The sequence below is a fragment of the Protopterus annectens genome, chromosome 3.part1 (assembly GCF_019279795.1).
Source record: "Protopterus annectens isolate FY-2018-M chromosome 3.part1, PAN1.0, whole genome shotgun sequence".
Taxonomy (NCBI): Eukaryota; Metazoa; Chordata; order Ceratodontiformes; family Protopteridae; genus Protopterus; species Protopterus annectens.
In genome coordinates this window covers 1001535635-1001557930 of record NC_056732.1, presented here as the reverse complement: position 1 = coordinate 1001557930, position 22296 = coordinate 1001535635, and the positions used below count along the sequence as shown (strand labels likewise).

Below are 22296 nucleotides of genomic sequence, written 5' to 3'. Positions count from 1 at the left end.
AAAAAATAGATGCACTCAAGTGTTTAAAATGAGCAGAACGCATGAACAATACATAAGAGCAAATGAAAGTGGTGCAGAAACAGAAGGATATTAAATAATTAATCTGAACTAAAATTGGAGAAATAGCAATGGGAAAAAAGAGTGACAGATAATGAGGCGCCACATTAAATCTTTCAGAAAACTGTAGATCTGGACGATAAAACATGAACAGAAAACCTGAGCGAACAAGATGGAGGGAGTGGAAAATTATGAAGGTACAAATAAGTATCTTGATTGATGTTCCAGAGGAGGATTTGTGAAGAATGAGGACAGTTCACATTTATTCTCATAATTTAACCTCTAAAATAAGCTGAGACCCATATTCGTTAAAATGTAGTAACCATATCAGAAGAAGGAGAAGATGTTAACAAAATTATGGCAAAAGGGGAAGTGGATGACATTGGTGATGCCAGGTTATTTATGGAAAATAATACTCACATTTTACTAGACAAATGAGGTCTAAATTTAGTCCAGTCATTAAGAATTGCTGCAAGGCTTGGATGAGATTCAAACTGTTATACCTACATTTTGTTTAGATATTTCCCAGGTGGGTTAAAAACACATATAGAGGCAGATATGGATTGGGAGAAGATAAAAAAAGTTCAGTTAACATTACTCCAGTCAGCAATCTGAAGAGGATTCTCTTACTAGATCCTAGATTAGTAAGGGGTGCAAAAGAAGCTATGCCAGTGAAACTGTTTCCCTTGTTCAAAAGATAATACTTGAGTGACAAAGAGAAACTTAGAAACTGGTCACAGAATAATTAGGAGAACCTTGATTAAACCCTAAGAAGGTACTTGGAAAATGTGAGGGATAGGAACACTGCCAACTAAGTGAATTTAAGTGAACAGTGGAAAAAATAGAAAAAGACATTTTCAAATTCAGGGATATAGCTGGTGTGGTAGCCAAGAAAAAAAAATCCTTGCTATTATATATTGATATTATCTTGTACTCAACAGCACCTGAATCTGACATATAGTTGTGTGATATTTTAAGACAGTTTCAAGTATTTTCAGGGTATAGAATAAATGCTGGCAAAACAAAGTCTATAGCAGGAAAATATGTGTGTACACATTAATTAGCTCAGCAATACCCATATTTATCGGGACATAAAAATATGAAGTATTTAAGAGTGTGGATTTAAAATACTGTTCTCAGCCACTGTAACTGGGAGCCACTACAAACCCTTGGATTAGACCAGGCTGTTGACTACTTTAATACTACTTTTATTAACGTTCTTAACAAACTCACCCCCAGTAGGAAAATTAGAGTGAAAGCTAACTATGCATCTTGGCTAAGTAGGGACACTAGAGCCCTACTAAAAGCCAGAGATAAAGCCTGGATAATCTGGAAAAGAGAAAACACCACCAGTTCCAAGCAAAACTACCAACAGCTTATAAATCAGGCCAAGCCTCAAACTAAACAAAATAAACAAAACTACTTCCTCACTGCCCAAAACAAATACTCAAAAAATCCACAAAAATTCTGGCATTCTAGTAACTCCTTCCTAAAACCAGGCAAAACAACTACTCCAGCTCCAAACTCTACACATAGTAATTTAGACATAGCCACTCAATTTAACCACCACTTCACAAAATCCATCCTGGCTCTATCCAGCCAGCTAACCAATTATAGTCCATCACATACCCAAACCAATCAACCAGAAAAGGCACCCTCCTTTACTCTATCACCTGTCCCCACCTCTACAATTAAGAAACTCCTTCTAAAACTTAAACCCACCACCCTTGCAGCCGATAACTTACCTGCTACCTTCATAAAAATGGCCTCTGACTCTCTGTCTTACCCCACCTCCATCCTAATCAACTGCTCCATACAGGAATCCTATATTCCCAAACTCTGAAAAATATATTATTCCTGTTCATAAAGGGGGTAACTCCTATTTCTTCTCAAACTACCGATCCATTGTCATCTTATGCCCCCTATCTAAAATTCTAGAGAAATGCATCCATTTGCAAGTCATGAAATTCCTGAACACACATCAGCTCCTCTCTATCACACAACATGGCTTCCGCCCTCATCACAGCACAACCACTGCTCTTCCTTCATTTACTAATCTAGTTAACCTTCACAGAAACAACAACAAATATACATCAGCCATTTTCTTGGACATCTCAAAGACATTTCACATGTTCTGTCACGCCATTCTGCTAGATTCTCTAGCCTCATTATTTTTCACCCCATCTAATATAGCCTGGTTTAGAGCCTACCTATCTGACAGGCAACAATCTGTCCAACGGCAAGGAGCACTATCCCCCCAACTTCTAACTACCATAGGAGTCCCACACGGCTCTATACAGGGCTCACTTCTCTTTTCTATTTTCACAAACAACCTGAATAGCTCTACCCAGCATGGCACACTTATTCAATACACAGATAATTCAACCCTGATCTGCACTGCCTCATCGCCTACCATTCTACAGCAAATTATCCAGGAAACCTTTAACTCTGTAGAAAAATGGATCTCAGGTACCCAACTAATCCTAAACCCCAATAAGACAAAACTACTACTATTTTCCCCTAACAAATCAAAGGCTCTCCTCTCCTTTTCCATCACCTCTAAAAACGGCACTACCATCTCCCCTTCTGAGCACACCAAACTTCTTGGTATTGAAATTGACAACAATCTTCACTTTGATCTCCACATCTCACAAACAATCAAATTGGTTCACAAAAAATGGGCGCACTATATAGGCACAAAAACTTTCTCTCACACCAAGCAAGAGTCACCCTTGCCCAGAATCGCCTTCTGTCCACACTACTGTATGCAGCACCTATTTTCACTCATATTAGAAAAACTGACCTAAACAAGCTAGAATCCTGTTACAATAAGATAGCCAAGTTTGCTACAAACTCCAGTTACAGAACACATCACTGTGTTGCACTAAAAGAACTAAAATGGCTAGAGTTGCCACAAGTACTTAACTACCACCAGCTAGTTACTGCATGTAACATCCTTAAGTACCCTGAAAAAAAAACATCTATATCCAGTCATCTTACCCATTACACTGCAAATTGGCATCTCCGATCTAGTGACAAATCTCTCCTCTACATCTCCAGGGCAAACAATACTGCAGGCAAAGCGCTCTTTTGTCACACCATTGCTAAAAACTGGAATTCCCTCCGCTATTCTCTGACCACTGCCTCTACCACCCCACAATTCAAAAACTCCCTCAAATCACATCTGCTAAACACCTGGTTATGTCCTTGTATCACTTGACCTTTACTCTTCCATCTCCCCCCTTCTTTTCCAACTTCCAAGCTACTCACATTAACCCTCTGCAGTATTAAACCCAGCCAATAACTCTGGCTATTAGTTGCTACTTCTCATAGCGGGCAATTGCTCCTCTTTTTGTCACAATGATTATTCACCTGCACATTAGATGGAATTCCTGACTGTTTCTCCTGGAAAATGTCCATTTTATACATTTAATACAACTCCATGTTGTATTATTTAAATGACCTTTGTATAACACTGAATAAATTTACTTCTCTTGTTTTTTTTTTTTGTTTTTTTTTGTAACAATGTTTCAGAGCTTTTCTCCCCAGGCCTCCTCTGTAGATGGATCTGGTCCAGTTGGAATTTCCCAGTTAACAAATGTAAAATAAAATAAAATAAAATAAATAAAATAAAAATAAATGGACTGCAGTGTGGCAACTTGAGATATGTGGATAGAGACCAAGCAGAAGATTATTAGCAAAATAACAGACTGGTAAGTAATGGACATGGACATGGACAATAAGATCCAGGCAGTGAACATGGTTTTAGGTCCTGTGGTCCTGCATATCGGCCAGGCCTAATGTTTATCAGTCAGAGCGAAAGTTGTGGATGCTAATGAATAAAGAGTTAAAGGAATTTATTTGGGAGGGGAAGAGGACATGATTAAAGTGGGATAAGTTGATTCTTCATCTTGAACAGGGTGGTTTAGGGCTATCTGATTTGAAGGGATATTTTAAAGCTACACAAATGAGACTTTTATATATACAGCAAACAGAGGGATACAAATCAAAATGGAAAAGGAAGGTGATGGAGCAAGTTAAAAGTGAACATTTACTGTTTGTACAACATATGAGAAGGTCATAAGAATCACGTGTATTAAATTAAAAACATATTAACCACAAATCTCTATACCAGAAGAATGCAAAGTTCCTGTAATCACGGTTGCATAGGTAAAAAACACACTAGCCAAAGCCAAGAACACAGTATCCATGGGACCTGACAACATCCCAGGCTGTGTTCTACATGAACTACAGAACAAACTGGCACCCTACCTAAGTACCATGTTCAATCATAGTCTCACCTTAGGCTATGTGCCCACTGAATGCCGCACAGCGATGGTTATCCCACTCCACAAAGGGGGAGCCACCACAGACCCTGGAAACTACCGCCCCATTAGCCTAATGAGCCTGGTCTGCAAGGCTATGGAACGTATCATCATGGAACTTATAATCAATGACACTGGTAATCTCCAAACTCAGGACCCCACCCAGTTCGGGTTTGTAAAAGGCAGATCATGTCTCCTAAACCTGATTGACTTCTTTGAAGCAGTCACCAAAGCCATAGATGAGGGTTAGGTGGTTCACACAGCCTATCTAGATCTCACCAAGGCTTTCGACACCATCCCCCACTCTGGAATTATAGATAAACTCACTAAACTAGGTATAAATCCCTATATCACAAGATAGGTTGTCAACTGGTTCACTGACCGAACCCACACTGTGAAAGTAGCAGACTCCAAATCCAACTTCAGACCAGTGACAAGTGGAGTACCACAGCGTTCAGTCCTGGGTCCTCTCCTGTTTGGTATCTACTTCTGTGAAGTACAGGCTAACACAGAAGGTCTTTGGCTAATGCAGTTCTCAGATGACTGCAAACTAGGAGCCATAATCAAAACTCCAAAAGATGTGGACATCCTACAAAAAGGCCTCGCTGATACAGATGCCTGGTGTCAAAGCCATGGCCTCAAGCTCAATACCAAAAAGTGCATTGTCACCCCTTTTGGTAAAAACTCTGTGCCCATGAACTACCACATAGGCGGTAGCCTACTTAACACCGAAAGTGTGATAAGAGACCTTGGGACACAGGTGGACAGTAGTCTCTCCTTTGATAATCGCATTGCCACAGCAGTCAGGAAATCCTTCTATGTGGCACACCTCCTCACAAAAGGATTCTCATCCAGGAAAAAAGAGGTCACTGTTCCCCTCTATTCGTCACTCATTAGACCCATTATAGAGTACAATTCCCCTTTTGGTATGTACCTCACAAGACATCTACAACAACTGGAAAGGCCACAGAAATACCTCACAAAGAGGGTTACTGGCCTCAAACAGATGCCCTATGCAGACCGTCTCAAAAACCTGCAGCTTTACTCCGTTGCATATCACCTACTCAGAGGCGATCTCTGCCTAACACACAAAGCTATGTCAAATCCAGAGCTTTTAGACATGTTCCACTTAAAGAAATCCCAATCCCTACGAGCTACACGCTCTAGGGACCTAAACCTTGTCACCACAATAAACAGAACATGCTGGAGGGATAGATTCCTGACCCAGAGACTTCCCATACTCTGGAACAAACTACCTATCTATATCAAACAAAGCTCCTCATTAGCACTCTTCAAGAAAAATCTTGATGATTGGATGGGAGATAGGAAATTCACCCCGGGGATCACTTCTGTGGCTCTGCTCGACAGTGGCACAGGAAAATAATTTTCTTGGGTGGCAAAAACCAGGGTACCTTTTGGCTAGGCTTATATAGGCCCTAGGACCAATAGCCTAGTACCTACCTATGAACCTAAATGATAAGTGATACATCTGTCTAATGGAGGGCATCACACTTCTAATTACATTAAAAGTAACTTATTTTAATTATGGTTATGATAAAGGAAAAGTGAAATGTAACAGGAAGAATAACACCATTACCAAACTTCGTAGCATTTAATAAATAAAATATCAGTAGAGCAAACTCTTTGAGTATCATTCTGTGAAGCAATATGCTGAGGTAAAGCCATTTGCTTTGCATTCCAATCTGGATAGCATCAGTTTGTGAGAACCTCGCAGATACATAAGGTAGGAACAGGACCCATATTAATGAACAGGTCTCAGTCTGTGGTTTACTGTAAACATGCTTATGTAAGCTGAAGCAGACCCATTCATTATTCACGCCTGTCAAAAACTGAAGGAAAACATGAATGCCACGTTACTTTTCTGTACATTCTGTGTACTCACAGTGTCAAATCTAAACAAACTGAAGGGACTCTGGCTGACAAAGTTTGCAGATGATTGCAAGTTGGGAGCTATTATTAACTCCCCAAGTGATGGTGGCATCCTACAGAAAGGTCTCAATGAGACCAACGACTGGTGTCATAACCATGGCCTTAAGCTCAATGCCAAAAAATGTGTCATCATCCCCCTTGGGAAAAACCCGGTTCCCTTGAATTACCACATCGATGGTAGTCCACTGAACACAGAAGGCGTTATAAGAGATCAAGTAACACAGGTCGACAGCAACCTCTCTTTTGACTACCACATTGCCACTGTGGTCAGAAAGCCCTTCTGTATGGCACATCTCATTACTAGGGGTTTTGCATCCAGGAAGAAAGAGGTTATTGTCTCCCTCTACTCTTCCCTCATTAGGCCAGTCATCGAGTACAATGCCCCATTTGGCATGTACCTCACTAGACACCTGCAACAACTGGAGAGGCCACAAAGGTACTCACAAAGAGGATCCTAGGCCTTAAACACTTGTCCTATATGGACAGACTCAAAAAAACTCCAATTATTCTCTGTCTCATATCGTCTACTTAGAGGTGATCTCTGCTTGACTTACAAAGCCATGTCTGATCCAGCTCTGTTAGAAATGATACATCTAAAGAAATCCCAATCCCTCTGCACCACATGGTCCAGAGACCTCAACCTCATTACCATAATCAACAGAACATGCTGGAGGGACAGGTTCATAACCCAGAGATTGCCCATGCTATGGAATATACTTCCCATTCATGTCAAGCAGAGCACCTCACTGGGCCTGTTCAAGAGAAATATTGATAAGTGGATGGGAAATAGAAAATTCATCCCGGGGATTACTCCAGTGGCTCTACTCGACAGAGGCACTAGGAACGAAGGTCGGGTGGCATGATGCCAGGGTAATCCTATGGGCTAGGCTTGTAAAGGCTCCAGAGCCATTAGCATAGTACACACCTATGAACCTATGTTCTTCCTGTCTTACTAGAGCAATAATTTATCATATGATGCTACCATCATTCTATTAAACTATGTGCCATCATTCTATTAAACATATGTAAGTACATCATAGATAATATGTAAACAAGAAAACCTGCTTTATATAAGCAACATATTTTATTTTGAATCAGTTAAACCATATTAATGACATCTGTGCTAAGATCCATGCCATTATGTTCATTTCAATTCACTGGCATCTCCATGGCATCTCAATGCTCTAGACTTGCATTTTCCCCTAGCCTTTTTCTGATGTTTGGAAACTATGGATTTAGTAGGTGAGCTGGATGTTGCCAGGTTGATTCCATATTTCAGCAAACTAGACCTTTCTGTACACTGTTCATTAACTAGAAAACCAAGGTACTCTAACTGCATCCATGCCTTGTCTGGGGCTGTAAAGTTGCCCTTCCTTATTGGCAGCCTACAGTCTAGAGGGAATTTGGAGACTGAATTTCTAGTGTTTCTTTTCAGCAGTCAGCAGAAGGTGAAGGCTCTTACACAGCAATCTTACTGTTATAGAATATTCCTGATCAGTCGCTATCATCTGACCTTGAAACAGTGGGGAGGCTGACAATGCAGCCTGCAGTATATCATCTTTCTGGCAGTACTGTCACACTTTTGTATTACTGGGCAAAGTCATAATACCAGAGAAAATTACTTGTGTCAAATATTGATTGGCGTTTATCTGAGTTAATGTTTTAAAACTGTACTACTTAAAATTATTAGCTTAGAGGTTTGCAAACACACACACACACACACGCACGCACGCACGCACGCACGCACACACACACACACACACACACACACACACACACACACACACACACACACACACGGATTTCCCTTGAGTGCCAGGATTCTGTGCAGATGTATATTGCATTCTTTTAGGGACTGAATTGGAAATGTAGGGCTTATTCCTTTAACATGTTGCTACCGTTACCTTTCCAGTATGAATGGTAGTCTATCATCAGACTGTCACGAGAATGCCAGATATCAGTTCTGGTGTTTCAGATGGGGGGTCACTGGATTTCACACAGAGAGCTTCACAAATGAGATTACACTGAAATGGGCTTAGTTTATGACCTAAACTGATCAGAATAAATTAAATTACCTCTCAGCAAAAGAAGACAACTAGCCCATCTAGTCTGCTGCTTTAAGTTTGTTAACTTTCATCCGTACAAATGTCGACTTGAATGCATTTGTGGATTTCCTGTGTACCACCCACTTTAGTAGTCTATTCCACTGAACCACAGTGCGTTATTCCAAACATACAGTGTGTTACACTGCTGTGCTGCATTCTGGATCAGTGTGTTCATTGATACAAATGTGAATGAACAGTAATCAGAGGAGGCTATGTGGTTCTGAGGTACTTTTTCTCTCAAGATGGAGTTTTGCCACCTCAGTTGATCCTTTTACTAATTCAGTAGAAAGCTGGATAGCCAAAGGTTGTTATAGTAGCTTAACGTTGCCATACAACTGTAGCTTCTTTTGCATGAACCATACATGCCAACGTTTAGAATATACAGCGATTAGAATTCACAGAACCAGGCAGTGGGATAACTGTGGTCCCTGTTGTGCTTGTATCACTTATATTACCTGCAGAAGCCAGCCATTTGGCAGAGAGGGATAAAGCATTGATTACAGTCTGCATGACTCAGGCTTAATTAACAATTCTGCCGTCTGACAAAATTGGCAGAGGATGGACATGACCATCCTGAGGGAGGGGCATAATGCTGAAGGCAGATTTCTCACTGAGCCCTTTTGCATAGCCAGCTTTTGGCACAGCAAACCCTGCGGTTGCTGGGGGGCCCCCTAGTTATCTTAGTGATATTTTATAACATGTCTGTAAAACCAACTAAAGCTAGTACAGCAATCCTGTATACTTAAACCAGGAGGCTAATAATAACTCTTATTTATATCTCCTTTAAAATTCAGTGATATTATGGATATGCTAATGGTGTTTTATAAAGTAACAGGCTTTACAACAGCCAGCTCTAGGTACCTGAAATACCAATAGCTGCAGGACCCCCCCCCCCCCGTAATCATCCTTGACTGTGTGGGGGCCCACAAAAGCTGCTGCTGGTTGTGCAAAAATGAGGATGTACTAATTTCCTAATTATGCTCTTTTACCATAACAGGGTTATGATACGACCATTTTAGGATAAAACTGATAATAAACTTGAGCAAGGTAAGCACTAGAGGGATTAGCAGCCCAGAGTGACTGATCTCAATGCACACCATGTATTTTAAGAAGAGTTGATGCTTCCAACCTTCAGGGATGGTTTCTCTTTCAGGGAGTTTTTATAAGTACTGGCAGAACACCAGATACTATTTGTTTGTCTTTCGCCACAGCGGAATTCCGGTCCACTAATGATTGGAAGTAGAGTTTTTACGAAACACCAAGGTGCCAGCTCGATGCCCAACCTTCAACGAAGGCACGCCCATTTACGCACGCATGTCTTTCAAACGCTACTCAACCGTGGGGAGGACATACAGACTCCACACAGAAGGCACTCCCAAGCCCAACCAAAAATCGAATGGGAGAACCTCTTGCTGTGAGGTAACAACACTACCAGCGTACCACCACGGCAGTACTATGATGTTCAATTTCTCTGCTGAAGAATTCTTCACAGTACCAAAACTAATAGCATATTAGTGGCATATTAAAGGCTCAAAATCAGGAACATGTTTTAAGGATTATGCTAATTTACTTAAAACAATTACTAGAGTAACACCTTTTGCATCAATAAGCATTTTTGGACAATAAGTAGTATAAAACTCTAATGTTTGAATTTGTTGACCATCTGTAATCCTGAATGACTTACCAGCAAATCAAACTTTTTACAAAGGACAGAGCAAAATTATAAGGCAAAATCAGGGAAGGTATCTGAAATCAAGGACAGTTACATGTATGCGTTACTCTTCAATGAAAAGTGACTTACCCCTGCAGCTCTTTAGTGGCTGCCAAACAGCAGTCACTGATCTGGTGTGGCAGTACCTGTGTTGCACAGTGTATTGTTATTCACTGAAATAAGTACAAATCTAGTATTGCTATGACTTATACTTGTGCTTGTGTGTATGTAAAAAAATATCACAGATTTTTATCTGTGTGCATACCCAGTAATGCCGGAACACATACATTATTCTTCTGGGTATCAGTAAAAATGCAGCTAACAAGTAATTACATTTCAAAAGTAAGGCATAAAATATATCCCTGAACATTCAGATACTTTGACCTTGTAGGAGTCTGGTGGCCCCCGCTCCCCAGACTGTATAAATAGATACAGTGGAGACCCCCTTAATCATCCTTGTATGTGTGGGGGCCCCACAAAAGCTGCTGCTGGTTGGGGAAGAATGAGGAGAAAAAAATGTATTCATTTTCTGACCACAATCTTTAACCTGACCAGGGCTGTAATATGACCCTGTTAGGATAAAGCTAATATGGCCTCTACTCTCAACCACACCCATTCTAAAACCAGCCCTGCTCAGATGTGGGTTTACAGAAAGTTGAACTAGGTTATGGGGGTGCTGGTGATTGCATGGTTATTACTACTTTAATTTTCATCACAGTGAAACCTTAGAGGTCCGCACAGGAGGTCATTACAGCTTGTGTTTGGGCTGGGGACAATGTGGTCATTGTTTCCTTTGCTTTTCTCACAGACCTCAGAGGTGTACAAAGAAGGTTGCTATAGTTTTTGTAGGGGCAGGGCACTGTCTAGGAACAACAAAGTAGAATACATTACTGTAATCATTATGTTTTTATTTCACTTTCCTCACATTAACTAACACATGAGGCATGTATACAGGTGGTGGCCTTTGGGGGTGGGGTGAGGAGGCATGCTGTGTATACGTATGCAAGCAGTCGCAGGAAAAATATGACTGTGGCAGTTTGAACCTCTGCTTTCACCCCAACCTACCATCAGAAGGATGCATAGGCACTGACTGCCTTTTGGGGGGGGGGTTAGGGATGCAGGCTGTATTTCCAAATAGATCCTCTATAACCTCACAGCAATTGTCTTTTTAGTTTGTCGGCTTTGAACATTAAGCCTTGGGCACAACTTAGGTCATCCGTGAAAGAAAAAAGTAATAATAAGACCGGAATTCTTTTGTTACTCATGATTTTTGTTTAGACCACCGTTGGATTAAAAGCTTGGGACATGCTCTAAAATGCATTCCAAAGAGTTTATAACTTTATAGCTTCTGGGGTCACCAGCTTAATTGAGTTATTTCTTAAGTAGTTGTTACTACCGAGTCTTGGCCAGGAAAGGTTTGTTGAAAGGATGCAAGGAAAACGAAAGCCCTTAATCATATTTTTTGTTCAAGCCATCACTGGATGAAAGGTTTTGTGATAAGAAAGAAAAAAAACTTTAAAATGCTCATCAGTGAACATAGAAAGTTATGGCTTCCTGAAAAGCTGAAGAGTATGACAAAATGTGAGACAAATAAGGAAAATAAGTTGTATGCATGACATGGGGAGTCCAAGACGGGGGGGGGGGGGGCAGAGGGGGACACTGGAGGATATGTGTGAGTTGAGGGGTGCTGAAACAGTAGACAGTGCCTAGGGTACAATTTCATGTAAGTTTAGCCCTGTACATAGAGTTATTGTAGAGCATCATTCTTGTAACTAAATTCCAATAACTGTGAATGTTCCTTTGTGAGACAGGCAACCATAGTCTGGTACAAGGGCCTGTTGTAATGTCAGAGCACTGAAGCTATAGGTAATTCTGTGTGTACTAATCCTAAACGTTTTCAGCATGACCTAAAAGGTTGCTTAGGAGGGGTGGCAGTGACAGGGTGATAGTGGCAGGATGACAAACTGATAGTGCCTAGAGGGCCCCCAACTTGACACTTGCTGGAGGCCCCCAAAATGCTAACACCGGCCCTGCCCTTTTGGAGACTGGGGCTCAAAGACATTGCTAGTATGAGCATTTAGGAGGATTGAAGAGGTGTAGCTGTTCTAGAACCTGGGGCGGGCATGCTGTTAAGTCATGCCTCAGTATCACGCCAGCCTAACAGTACAGCAACAACACACATGGTAGTACTGTGGTTGGGAAAATGTCCTTGTGCAACAGTATGCATGTATGTCTCTACTGGCTCTGGCTTTGATCTGTACCTTCTTCCAGGGCCATCATCCGTGTCCTCAGTCAGAAGGTAATGCTGGTCAGAAGCATGGAAGGCCAGTATCCTTCCATGTCATTATGTGGTTCCAAGAGGAGGTTAGAGCCAGAAGTCAGTTCATAATGAAGCTAAAAGAGCACCAGTGAATGAAAAAGTTCTGTTGTTTCTGGCAACTCTTGTTCATCTATTAAGCACATTTTAAACCCACTACATTAATCTCCACTTCGTGGGCAGGCTGTAGTTCTGTGAAGGGCATTAACACTCAGCAAGATTTTGTACCTATTCTGAAAAGTGCTGTAGGGCCTTTGTTGGCATAGGTTATGGTGAAGGGCAATCAGTGAAATAGATAAATATATACATAATTCAATTTCAGCTGTATAAATAAAGGATTTACCATAAAGAATGATCATACTGATTTTCTCAACTTTGACCAAGCACAGTACAGGAATATGTTGAGTAGATAAGTGCTAAGCTGTTGGAGCAACACCTATAAGACAGGTATAGGGATACCCTTCTCCTGTGAGGAGACCCAAATAATTCAGAATCATTTATACTTCCAGTTAGCTAGCAAGATCAGGTATCTTGGTATGTCTGAATTCAACTGTCAGGTTACTCTTTCACCAGTATGGCTGCAAACACAAGATGAATCGCAGCATGCTATTGTGTTAGATGTTTCCTGTTTTTAGAAACTTGACCTGCCATTTAAGTAGGACCTCCTTCTGTCTTATTTTGACTAATGTACTAAGGTCACATCTCGTAATATTATGGTTAATTCAGGGCATCTGCAAACAACATTCCGCATTACTACATGCTTCTCATCTGCATGCAAACCTTCCATGCCATTGCTGGCTGCATATATCAGATAGTTAACTTCTACTCTTGGCTGGTCAAATACCTTCTCTTCTTGTTTCTGAACGGTGAAGCATGGTCTTCTCCAATTTCTTGCTTTAGACGGCAGTTCCATGAGATCATTTTGTGGTGTTTAAAGTTATTCATGTCCGCTCAATGGAGTCGTCGATGTTAGTCTTCCTTCTTCAAATCACTGATTTGTCTCGGCAAACCACTGTATGCATTGCAGAAAATGCTGTAACAAAACACCAGAAGAATCATGCACTTTTTACAGAAAATACAGTGTAGAAGAAAAAATGTATAATCAAATACTGATAGAAAATAAAAAGAGTAAGATGCAAATAACAGAGTTTGTAATTGTTTGCTAGTTTCGTTATTTAATGAGTGGATGCTGTGCTTGTATTCTCTATCACTGTTCAGAGTTGCTGCCAATATTATGTGTTTACCGTTTGGCATCTCTTCTCAGGCTGAGTAAAATGTTGTTGCTGCCAATATTATGTTTTTACCATTTGGCATCTCTTCTCAGGCTGAGTAATACGTCAGTCTTGTTTATTTTTGCTTGTTCTTCATTGAGATGGGAGTTTATTTGTGATTGCCCTTCAACGAGATGTGAGACATTTATTCCAGCCCTGGTGAAGATGATGATATAAGAAGAATCCATGTTATGATTCTGGGAGTGGGAAGCTTTGTGAAACACACTGTGTTAGTACACACAATATTGTTTCCTAGATTCACTGGCTTGTTAGCATTGGTGAAAGCTTACTTCCTGGCTACTTAACTAGCATGAGTCAGTCTGAGCTCATGCTGGTTTGATATGTTATTCAGCCTTCATCTTCAATTTGGAGAGTTTTATATTGTAGACTATCCTAGATTACTAAAATCATTTGTTTGAGCTGATAGTTCTTTGATGTGGTGGTTCAGTTTTAGACATCCTTTAAAGCCAAATATAATAGCTTTTCATTAATGGACAGTTCTGGTTGGCTACTGACTGCAAAGATAGCTTCTCTTCCACTGGTATAACATCTGCAGCAAGTGACTGATGATTTCTTTACTATCATCTGTCATTTTATTATTCTTTTGTTTTATGTGATGCATTTGTGATAATATTTGAGTAAGCACCATGCTCTGACAATACCTTTTCATTATTTAACTATCCTCTATTATTATATTTCAGTGTTCTGATTGAACTATAACTAAGAAATAAACAATACAATATACTTAAACTTGTGATATATCATATTCATATCATAACAACTCTGCACTACTTCTCTGAGTCAGCATCGTTGCCCAATGTATTATAACTCTTGCTGTTTCTTTGCAGATTGCTGTTCTCAGATGTGGTTCATGTATCTTCTAAAGCATTTACCTTCAAAGTTGAAACGGAAATATTATTTTGATAGCCTTGAATGTTAAGCCTTGGATACAGATTAGTTTTTCTTTGAAAGAAAAATAAGACTGAGTTTTTTTCCCCTTCCATATCGTATTTGTTTATGCCAACCTCTCACCGTAGCATTTTCAGTGACTGCATTTCTGGAATTCTTTCACTTTTTCCATCAGCGGTTTGCAACTGTGGTCTTACCTGAATAACCGCTAGTTCTTCTAGCAAGTGCTCATGGTTTGCAAGGATCCGTAGCCAGTTTCTTCTTGATCTTTGCAATATACATATTCTTGGAATTTGTTATATCTAAACTCTATTAAGTGTATCTCCTTTGTACAGCTGCAAATGCTCTTGACCCATATGCAGCAGGTCACTGCTATTATAAAGTTATAGCTCATGTGCCATTCTGGCTGGAATTATTTGCAATATAACTTGCTTAGTCACATCATAATTATTTTACTTTTAGTGATTCTGTAACTGGTTTTGGAAAAATGCCCTAACCATTTTGTTGTCCATAGCACGAGTCTACATCTTTCTCTAGCAGGTTTTTTGAAGGCATAATTATCTCAAATATATTTAGTACAAACTTTGCAATTTAATTAATAGAAACCCATGTAATACTTTATTGTATTCTTGGTTTCTGTGTTTGTACTTTTTTTCTGACCATTCTTGTTAATTGGAATATGACCCATGTACATCAATCATTTTAGTCTTATTTTACATTTGGTCTTATTTAATTTAAATTATGCTGCCTTAATCTGTTTGGCAGCTGTGTCAGTCAACTGACGTGCTCTTATTGTGTCTCACCCTGTGCTAATATATAATTAGTTATGTTTGCAATACCTTCAAACAGCTCATTGGAGCACCTTTTGTGCCAATAAAATACCCCACAGAATTCAAAGGAATTCCTACTCTGGTAATGGTAAATACAATGTGCACAGTTTGAAAGAGAGCTTTGTTTTTATAAGTTTATCTGCCAGAATCTCAGTTTTCATCTTATTCTGTGGCTCTATTTATTAACTAATCCAGGAACCACATAGATAAATCCTGGTTAATCTAAATAGAACAAACATAAAAAAGATGAGTCATCCAACTTAATGGAGTTACCTCATAATTTAGTCGCAATTCATCAGTTAAAACATTTGGTAAGATAGGTGCTTTTGTTTAATATTAACATTATTACAAAAGGTCCATCAAAAAAATTAAAACTTTATAATACAAACAGTTCTTTTAAATCAACTCATTCAGGTAAAGAATGTGATTGTAGGTAAATGGATACTCACCCTTGATTGACATACACTGACTGTTAAGGATCAACAAAGTTCATATTGTAAATATCTAAAATATATTTCATAGAATAAATCTGAAAAACTCTTTAAGAAATCAGCTAATAACAAAATGGGAAAAATTGTGTCTATTCAACTACAGAAGTGGTCATAATTCCACAAATTAAAATGGTTACTTTTTCCATGTGAAATAAGTCCAAATAGAAGGTGTCATCTTGATAATAGTGCCTTTCATGGGTGAAAAATCTCATTTATCAATCAAGGTTTTGAGTGTTTCCTGCCCAGTCAGGTAAGGGCTGCCTGGGGTTGCTTGTTGGCTGACAAATTAGGAGAGTAAGCAGTCAGAATTAGAGACAACACCTGAAGAAAATAACAATTCTGTCCCTGAATGTTATCTGTTGGTGTGCTATGGACTTCTCAGGAGAATTCTACTTCTTATCCCATCTCACCTACCTATGATCCCTGAGTTGTCTTGAAGAGGACCCTGCATCCATCGCAACCCTAATGCATATGAGGCTTGAGTGGGGGCATTTTTAATCAAACATAGAAGGGGAATGCCAGAATGTCATGGATAGGTCCATGTGGATAGATCATTAAAGCCCTGAAAAAGAGGCAGCTGCCTTCCTCTAATAAAAGGTGGACTTCCTCAGATCCAATTTGAAGGTTAGTGATGGCAGATCACCAAATGGAAAATCAGGCTTATTACTTCTCTTTCTAAATAACACAGACTGGTAGTAATTGAGATAACTAATAGTGCTAACACCAGTCCAGAGAGAGAGAGAGAAAGAGAAAGGTGGGAGTCCTCCACTGAATCATACATAGGATGGTTGTTAACCTAAGAGGTACTAGTAACTATTTAGAGACACCAGGAATGGCAGCAGGCTTCCTGTGCCTATAAACAAATAATCATAATCATAAAGAAAGTAATTTTTATTGCTGTGTACAGCAGTCAAGATATCTTTTGCTCCTGAGTATGAACTGGAATCTGTTCTGTCTTTTGTTTTCACGCTATAATTTGTTTTACAATGTCTAGCTTTTCACAAGCAAAGCAATCTAAACTATATGAACAAGTACTTCCTTAAATGATAAAATGTTGAAGCAGGTCCTTTTATTTATCAGTTTTATATTTAGATGTCTGTAATTTTTTATCCTGTGGCTTGCCTTGCCCTGAATATGATAAGGATGTGCACATGGCTCTTTTTTTCTCTGTCTTTTAGCCTTACTACTTCAAAAGTATCCACACAAAATATCACTCTCAACCAGTTTCCAGCTTAAATTCAAAATTTCATTTGTTCATTTTCAGAATTTTTCAGTAAACTGACTTGCATTCTAGTGGTTTTCCCTTGATGCATTTACAGACTATAGAGCATCAACTCTTTGACTGTTAATATTGCAAACTCACAGCTAATTTCCTTTTTTTTTAAACAACATGAGCATTCTTTTGAGCAACCTTGTCCGTCCATTTTTGCATTTGATAAAATGATTATTTTTACCACAGCTTCTACAAAATTGATTAAATGCAGGAAAACTCTCCTCCCTTTTTTATAGACACACCTAACTATATTTGACTTGAATTAAAATTACACCATACTTTCTTTGCACTTCATGGTTCTGTTTCCCATTACATAGCTTTTACAAAATTTTCAGTACTTTTTACTATTTTCGGCCATTTCATTTGATTCACATCTATTTTACTTTGCGCATTGTATTTCCTCATTTAATTTTTAACTGTGTTCATGTAGTTTTCCCCACTGTTAATAAATCTACACATTTTGATGATGGTAAGACTGCTTCTTTTAACAACTTACTCCTTGTTTTTATGATTATTATTGTTATTATGATTATTATTTGATGAACTATTCTGCATCTTATTATGGAATCATGCATCTCATGAAATTCACAGTTTTGGCTTGACTCTGTAGCTCAGTAACATATGCATATGTGGTCTTCCTAAGACCTTGTGTTCTCTTAAAGAACATATGGTGTATAAATGACATTTTGTCCTGTTTGCATAGTAATTTTAAAATACTCCCTTATTATTGCCATGTCATGTTTTTCCTCTTCTTAAATGGTACAAAAAAAGTATCAAGGGATGTTCAACAGCAGCACAGAAAAATGTGACATTCTACACATTTTTTTAAGTCTTCACTGATATTTCACTCACATAAATTAGAAAATTGAATTTCTGGATTGAAAGCATCCAGTTTTATGCTAAATTGCCTCACATTGAGGGAATTTGTAGTGGTTGCAGCCAGACCATTTTTTTTCTGAGTCACACTTCTGTAATGATAAATACATACGGTCTTGATAATATAGTTCTTTACTTCTGCAAATATATTCATCTCTGACAGCATGTAGTATGTGGATATTTGTCAAATGCTCCGTGTACATACAGATGCTATAGATGTGCTTCCAGCCTGCATGAGCATTTTTTCACTGAGTACTTCTTGAAAGAAAGGTACTGTATGGTATGCATTTCCTGTCCGAAGGCATTAGAATATGTACATATATTTACTCCCATGTGCTACAGCTGGGACTTCTTTAGAGTAGAAGTGTCTAGTGAAAATAAATTGAGCCCCGTCTTCTTGATGGTCGTGGCACAAGTAATAGGCCAGAGGTCTCTGCTGTAACTTGTCGTTTTCTGTGTGGAACACAGAGAAATAAAGGAGAGTACTGAAAGGTTATATCTGCTGACGAAAAAAAAGTTACTTTAAACAGCACCCTTGGAAGTTGTATTTTCTTAACTGAATTTGTTTTGGTGCTGTATCATATTGTGCCATTTAGCTGTTCACAACAAAGTGGAATCTCTGGTTTGTAATGCAGTGGACAATTAGCATATATTAACTTGAATAAGGAAAAGATGCAGTGGGGTTTGTGTCTATGACTGTAGTACTTAAGATGTCCACATGATAGTATACAATGCTGTGCTCGACCAACACTGGTGACATGACTATGACTCTAAAGTATATTTTATATTTTTCATATTTGGCTTGTATGAATACACAACATTTCCACATTTCTTTGTTGTATATATTATGTATTCCATTGGTCTTGTGTGAAAGGACGTGCCTTAGTTATCAAGTTACCAAAAGCAAATCATTCAGTTAATTGGTTATTCTGTAAGTTTTGTGTGAGATGACCTAACTATATTTTGTATAAAAGCCACTTCATGAACTATACTTTGAACGTGTTGTTTTCCGATCTCATCCGTATGAAAGCATATTTTAGATGTGCAAACTGGCACTACATCGAACAGGTTTTTAAATAGCAATTTCCCTTTAATTTAAGTGTCGCCAGTCCATGCACAAAGATTGCTACTCTACAAGGAATAAAATAAGACAATAACATTATCCTTGTCTTTAAAATATGAGAGATTGGTTCCAAGTGGATATTCAGCCATAAAAGTACTGCTGTCTACTGACACTGAACTCTGTGCAGTGCTCCCTGTGTATCAGCTTCTGGGATGGAAGGACTACTCATTTACTGAAATGTGTGCACAGATGTTGGTGTTGACTCAAATTTCAGAAAAGCTTTTTGGACTTTGCTTAATCTGCTGCATTGTCCCACCATTGTTTTTGTCTTAGGTTTGGTAGTTCTAAATTAATTTGCACAGGTAAGGTAATTTAATTGTTGTGGAATGCCATATTGCCTTGAAATTGTCAGTCCATTTTACCTTTATTTCACCACAATAGGCTGTCATGTAACAGAACTACAAAGCCTGGGCAAGATAAAACCCTTCTGTAATATCTGTAACCATTTCCTTAATGGACAGATTCCGACAACCTATATACATAGCTAAAGGGAAGTTTTGCATGTAACATCAGACTAGGTGAAATTCCTCAGCTTAACATAATTATAACAAAATGCACATTATCATACTTAAATTACTAACTTGTTTTAATTAAGAGTAGTTATTCAGACTTTTATTGATGTGTACATAGGAACTGCAGAAGAGAACCCCAAAAAGGCACAATGATTATCCAGTTGTAGTAGATGCCCTACAGGCCATGAAAGCAGTGTGTTCCAATATAAATGAAGCCAAGAGACAGATGGATAAGTTGGAAGTCCTGGAAGAGTGGCAGTCTCACATCGAAGGGTGGGAGGTAAGTAGCCGTCATCTTTAATGCTTACTTTACACAAGGGTTAAGTTGTCAGCCAGATGTGTTCTTATGTTTGCTGGTTCCCAGTTCTTGATATTCTGATGCACAAGTTCTTCTTGGTCCAAATCAGTGAGAGTTGTATGTCAGATCAATGTCAGCTGTAACTTTCGTTATGCCTGCAGATAGCACTCTACTGCAGGGCAGTTTCCAATGAAGATTGATTCCTAGAAAAGCCAATACTGGAAAGATTGTGTTTTATGAGGGTTGCCTTGCTATTACCTCCATGGGAACAGAAATCTTGTAACAAGAATATTGCAAGAGACATGTGTAGGAGAGGATGGCCAGTTTGCCCCTTAATGAAATAATTGTTTTGTGATATAGTTACTATTTTCTTTTCATTTATGTGTCAACCATCTCTAATAGTGCAGCCTTATCACATAAATATCTTTTTCCATTCTTCTCCTGTCCCCCATCTGTCTGTCTGTTCTGTACTACAGTGCCTGTTGGCGATAACTGAGAGCCTGGTTGTGCACCAATCTTCTACTGTGGTTTGCATTGTATGTTAATATGTTGTACAAATGTATCACTAGAACATTCATTAGTAGCATGTAGCCAAGTACATTGACTGTCACATTTGCTCTACACTGTAAATAACTCTGGGGTGTGTCACTCTGGTATTCAGTTTTGTTGTTTTTTCATATTTATTATGTATTTTGCAAACATTCTGATCTCTAATAATTGTACTCTGATATGCAGTCATTTCTGTTGATGTGTGTCCTACATGCCATGATTAATTCTCATTTTTGTTTTTGTGCTTTTACACCCAAGGTCATGACTGAAATGGGTTCTAGGACCAGCGCACCAACCCAAGTTAACAAACAAATATTTAATTAAAATTAAAGTCTTTAAATAACCATTATAACTGCGATCTTTGAGGATGTAAATAATTTGGGATGTCTTGGAATATTACATGGTTAGTGTGTGTGTGTGTGTGTGTGTGTGTGTGTGTGTGTGTGTGTGTGTGTGTGTGTGGGTTTAGAACCCATAATGGACTGGCATACCATCCAGTACTGTATTTCTGCCCTACAACTACAACTTGCCAGCCCAGACTCAGACTCCCCCATGACTATAAATAGATTAAAGTCATTACTAGAAAAGGAATGAATTAATAAATGAATGCTTCAACACAGTCCAATTTGAAAATAAAAAGTCTCATTAAGGTCAAAAGAAACCTTAATTAAATCCAGTGAAGCATTTCCTATTTGACATTTTTTTCAGATTATTAAAACAAAACTCATTACACAGAACATATATGGAATATCTCTGTGTGTGATCTATGAGAAATGAAATATCTAGAATTAATGAATGAGTTGAATGATATGTGGTTCCCAAACCTTATAGTAAAAGTTACTTCATGTATCACTCAAACCAAGCCCCCCACAAATCACATTTTTCCATGTAGCCCTTTTTTGTTTTATTTTAAAATACCATTTCTCATTCATATAAATACAGTACTGGATGGTATGCCAGTCCATTATGGGTTCTACACACACACACACACACACACACACACACACACACACACACACACACACACACACACACACACACACACACGCACGTGCGCGCGTATATACTTTACACATCTTTGACCAATTTAAAGGATTAGTAATTCATCTGTTCACGCATTGCATGCCTTCAGTGTGTATAAAGAAACTGGAGATCCCAGTAGGAAAACACACTGCCACAGGGAGGCCATGGAAGCTCTACAGTGAAGGTACCCCGGCTGGTACCAATCTGGATAATCAAGTACTGTGAGTCAACAACTGTTGCTGCTGCACCATTGGGCCACCTAAGGATGAAATAGTAAGGTAGAAAGCTGTTTGCTATTAGTTTACTATTTAACAAACTCCTGGGGTACTGAATATTTTACTTTGGACTAATTTGGCTGTGCACAGACCTCACTTGACAATCTGACAATGATGCTGTATTAATAATAATTTCTAGCAAAAAAGTCTTTTCCAAAGTCCTCGTGCACAGTTACTGGTAAATGTTCCCTCAGGCTGTCTTGACAATTTGACAGAGATGTCTAGCTATGGTTATAGAGGCAGAGCTGGCTGCAGTTTATTTGCAAAACCAGAAGGGGAGTTTTAGAACTAGAGCTTCTTAAGAGAGATTGTTTTGAAGAAAAAGAGCTGTCACCCTTTTCTTAAATGTTAGATAAATATTGATTCATTTTATAATCAAAGTATATACAGCAGTTTCTTTT

General features: G+C 38.8%; 1 protein-coding gene across 1 annotated transcript in view; it reads left to right on the top strand.

The window, feature by feature from the left end:
- PREX2 (phosphatidylinositol-3,4,5-trisphosphate dependent Rac exchange factor 2) overlaps positions 1-22296 on the top strand; it is a 1787099-nt gene that overhangs the window by 146766 nt on the left and 1618037 nt on the right. Inside the window, exon 6 of the mRNA XM_044066265.1 lies at positions 19869-20030. Within this exon, the coding sequence (XP_043922200.1) occupies positions 19869-20030 (162 nt within the window). The remainder of the gene's footprint in view (positions 1-19868; positions 20031-22296) is intronic.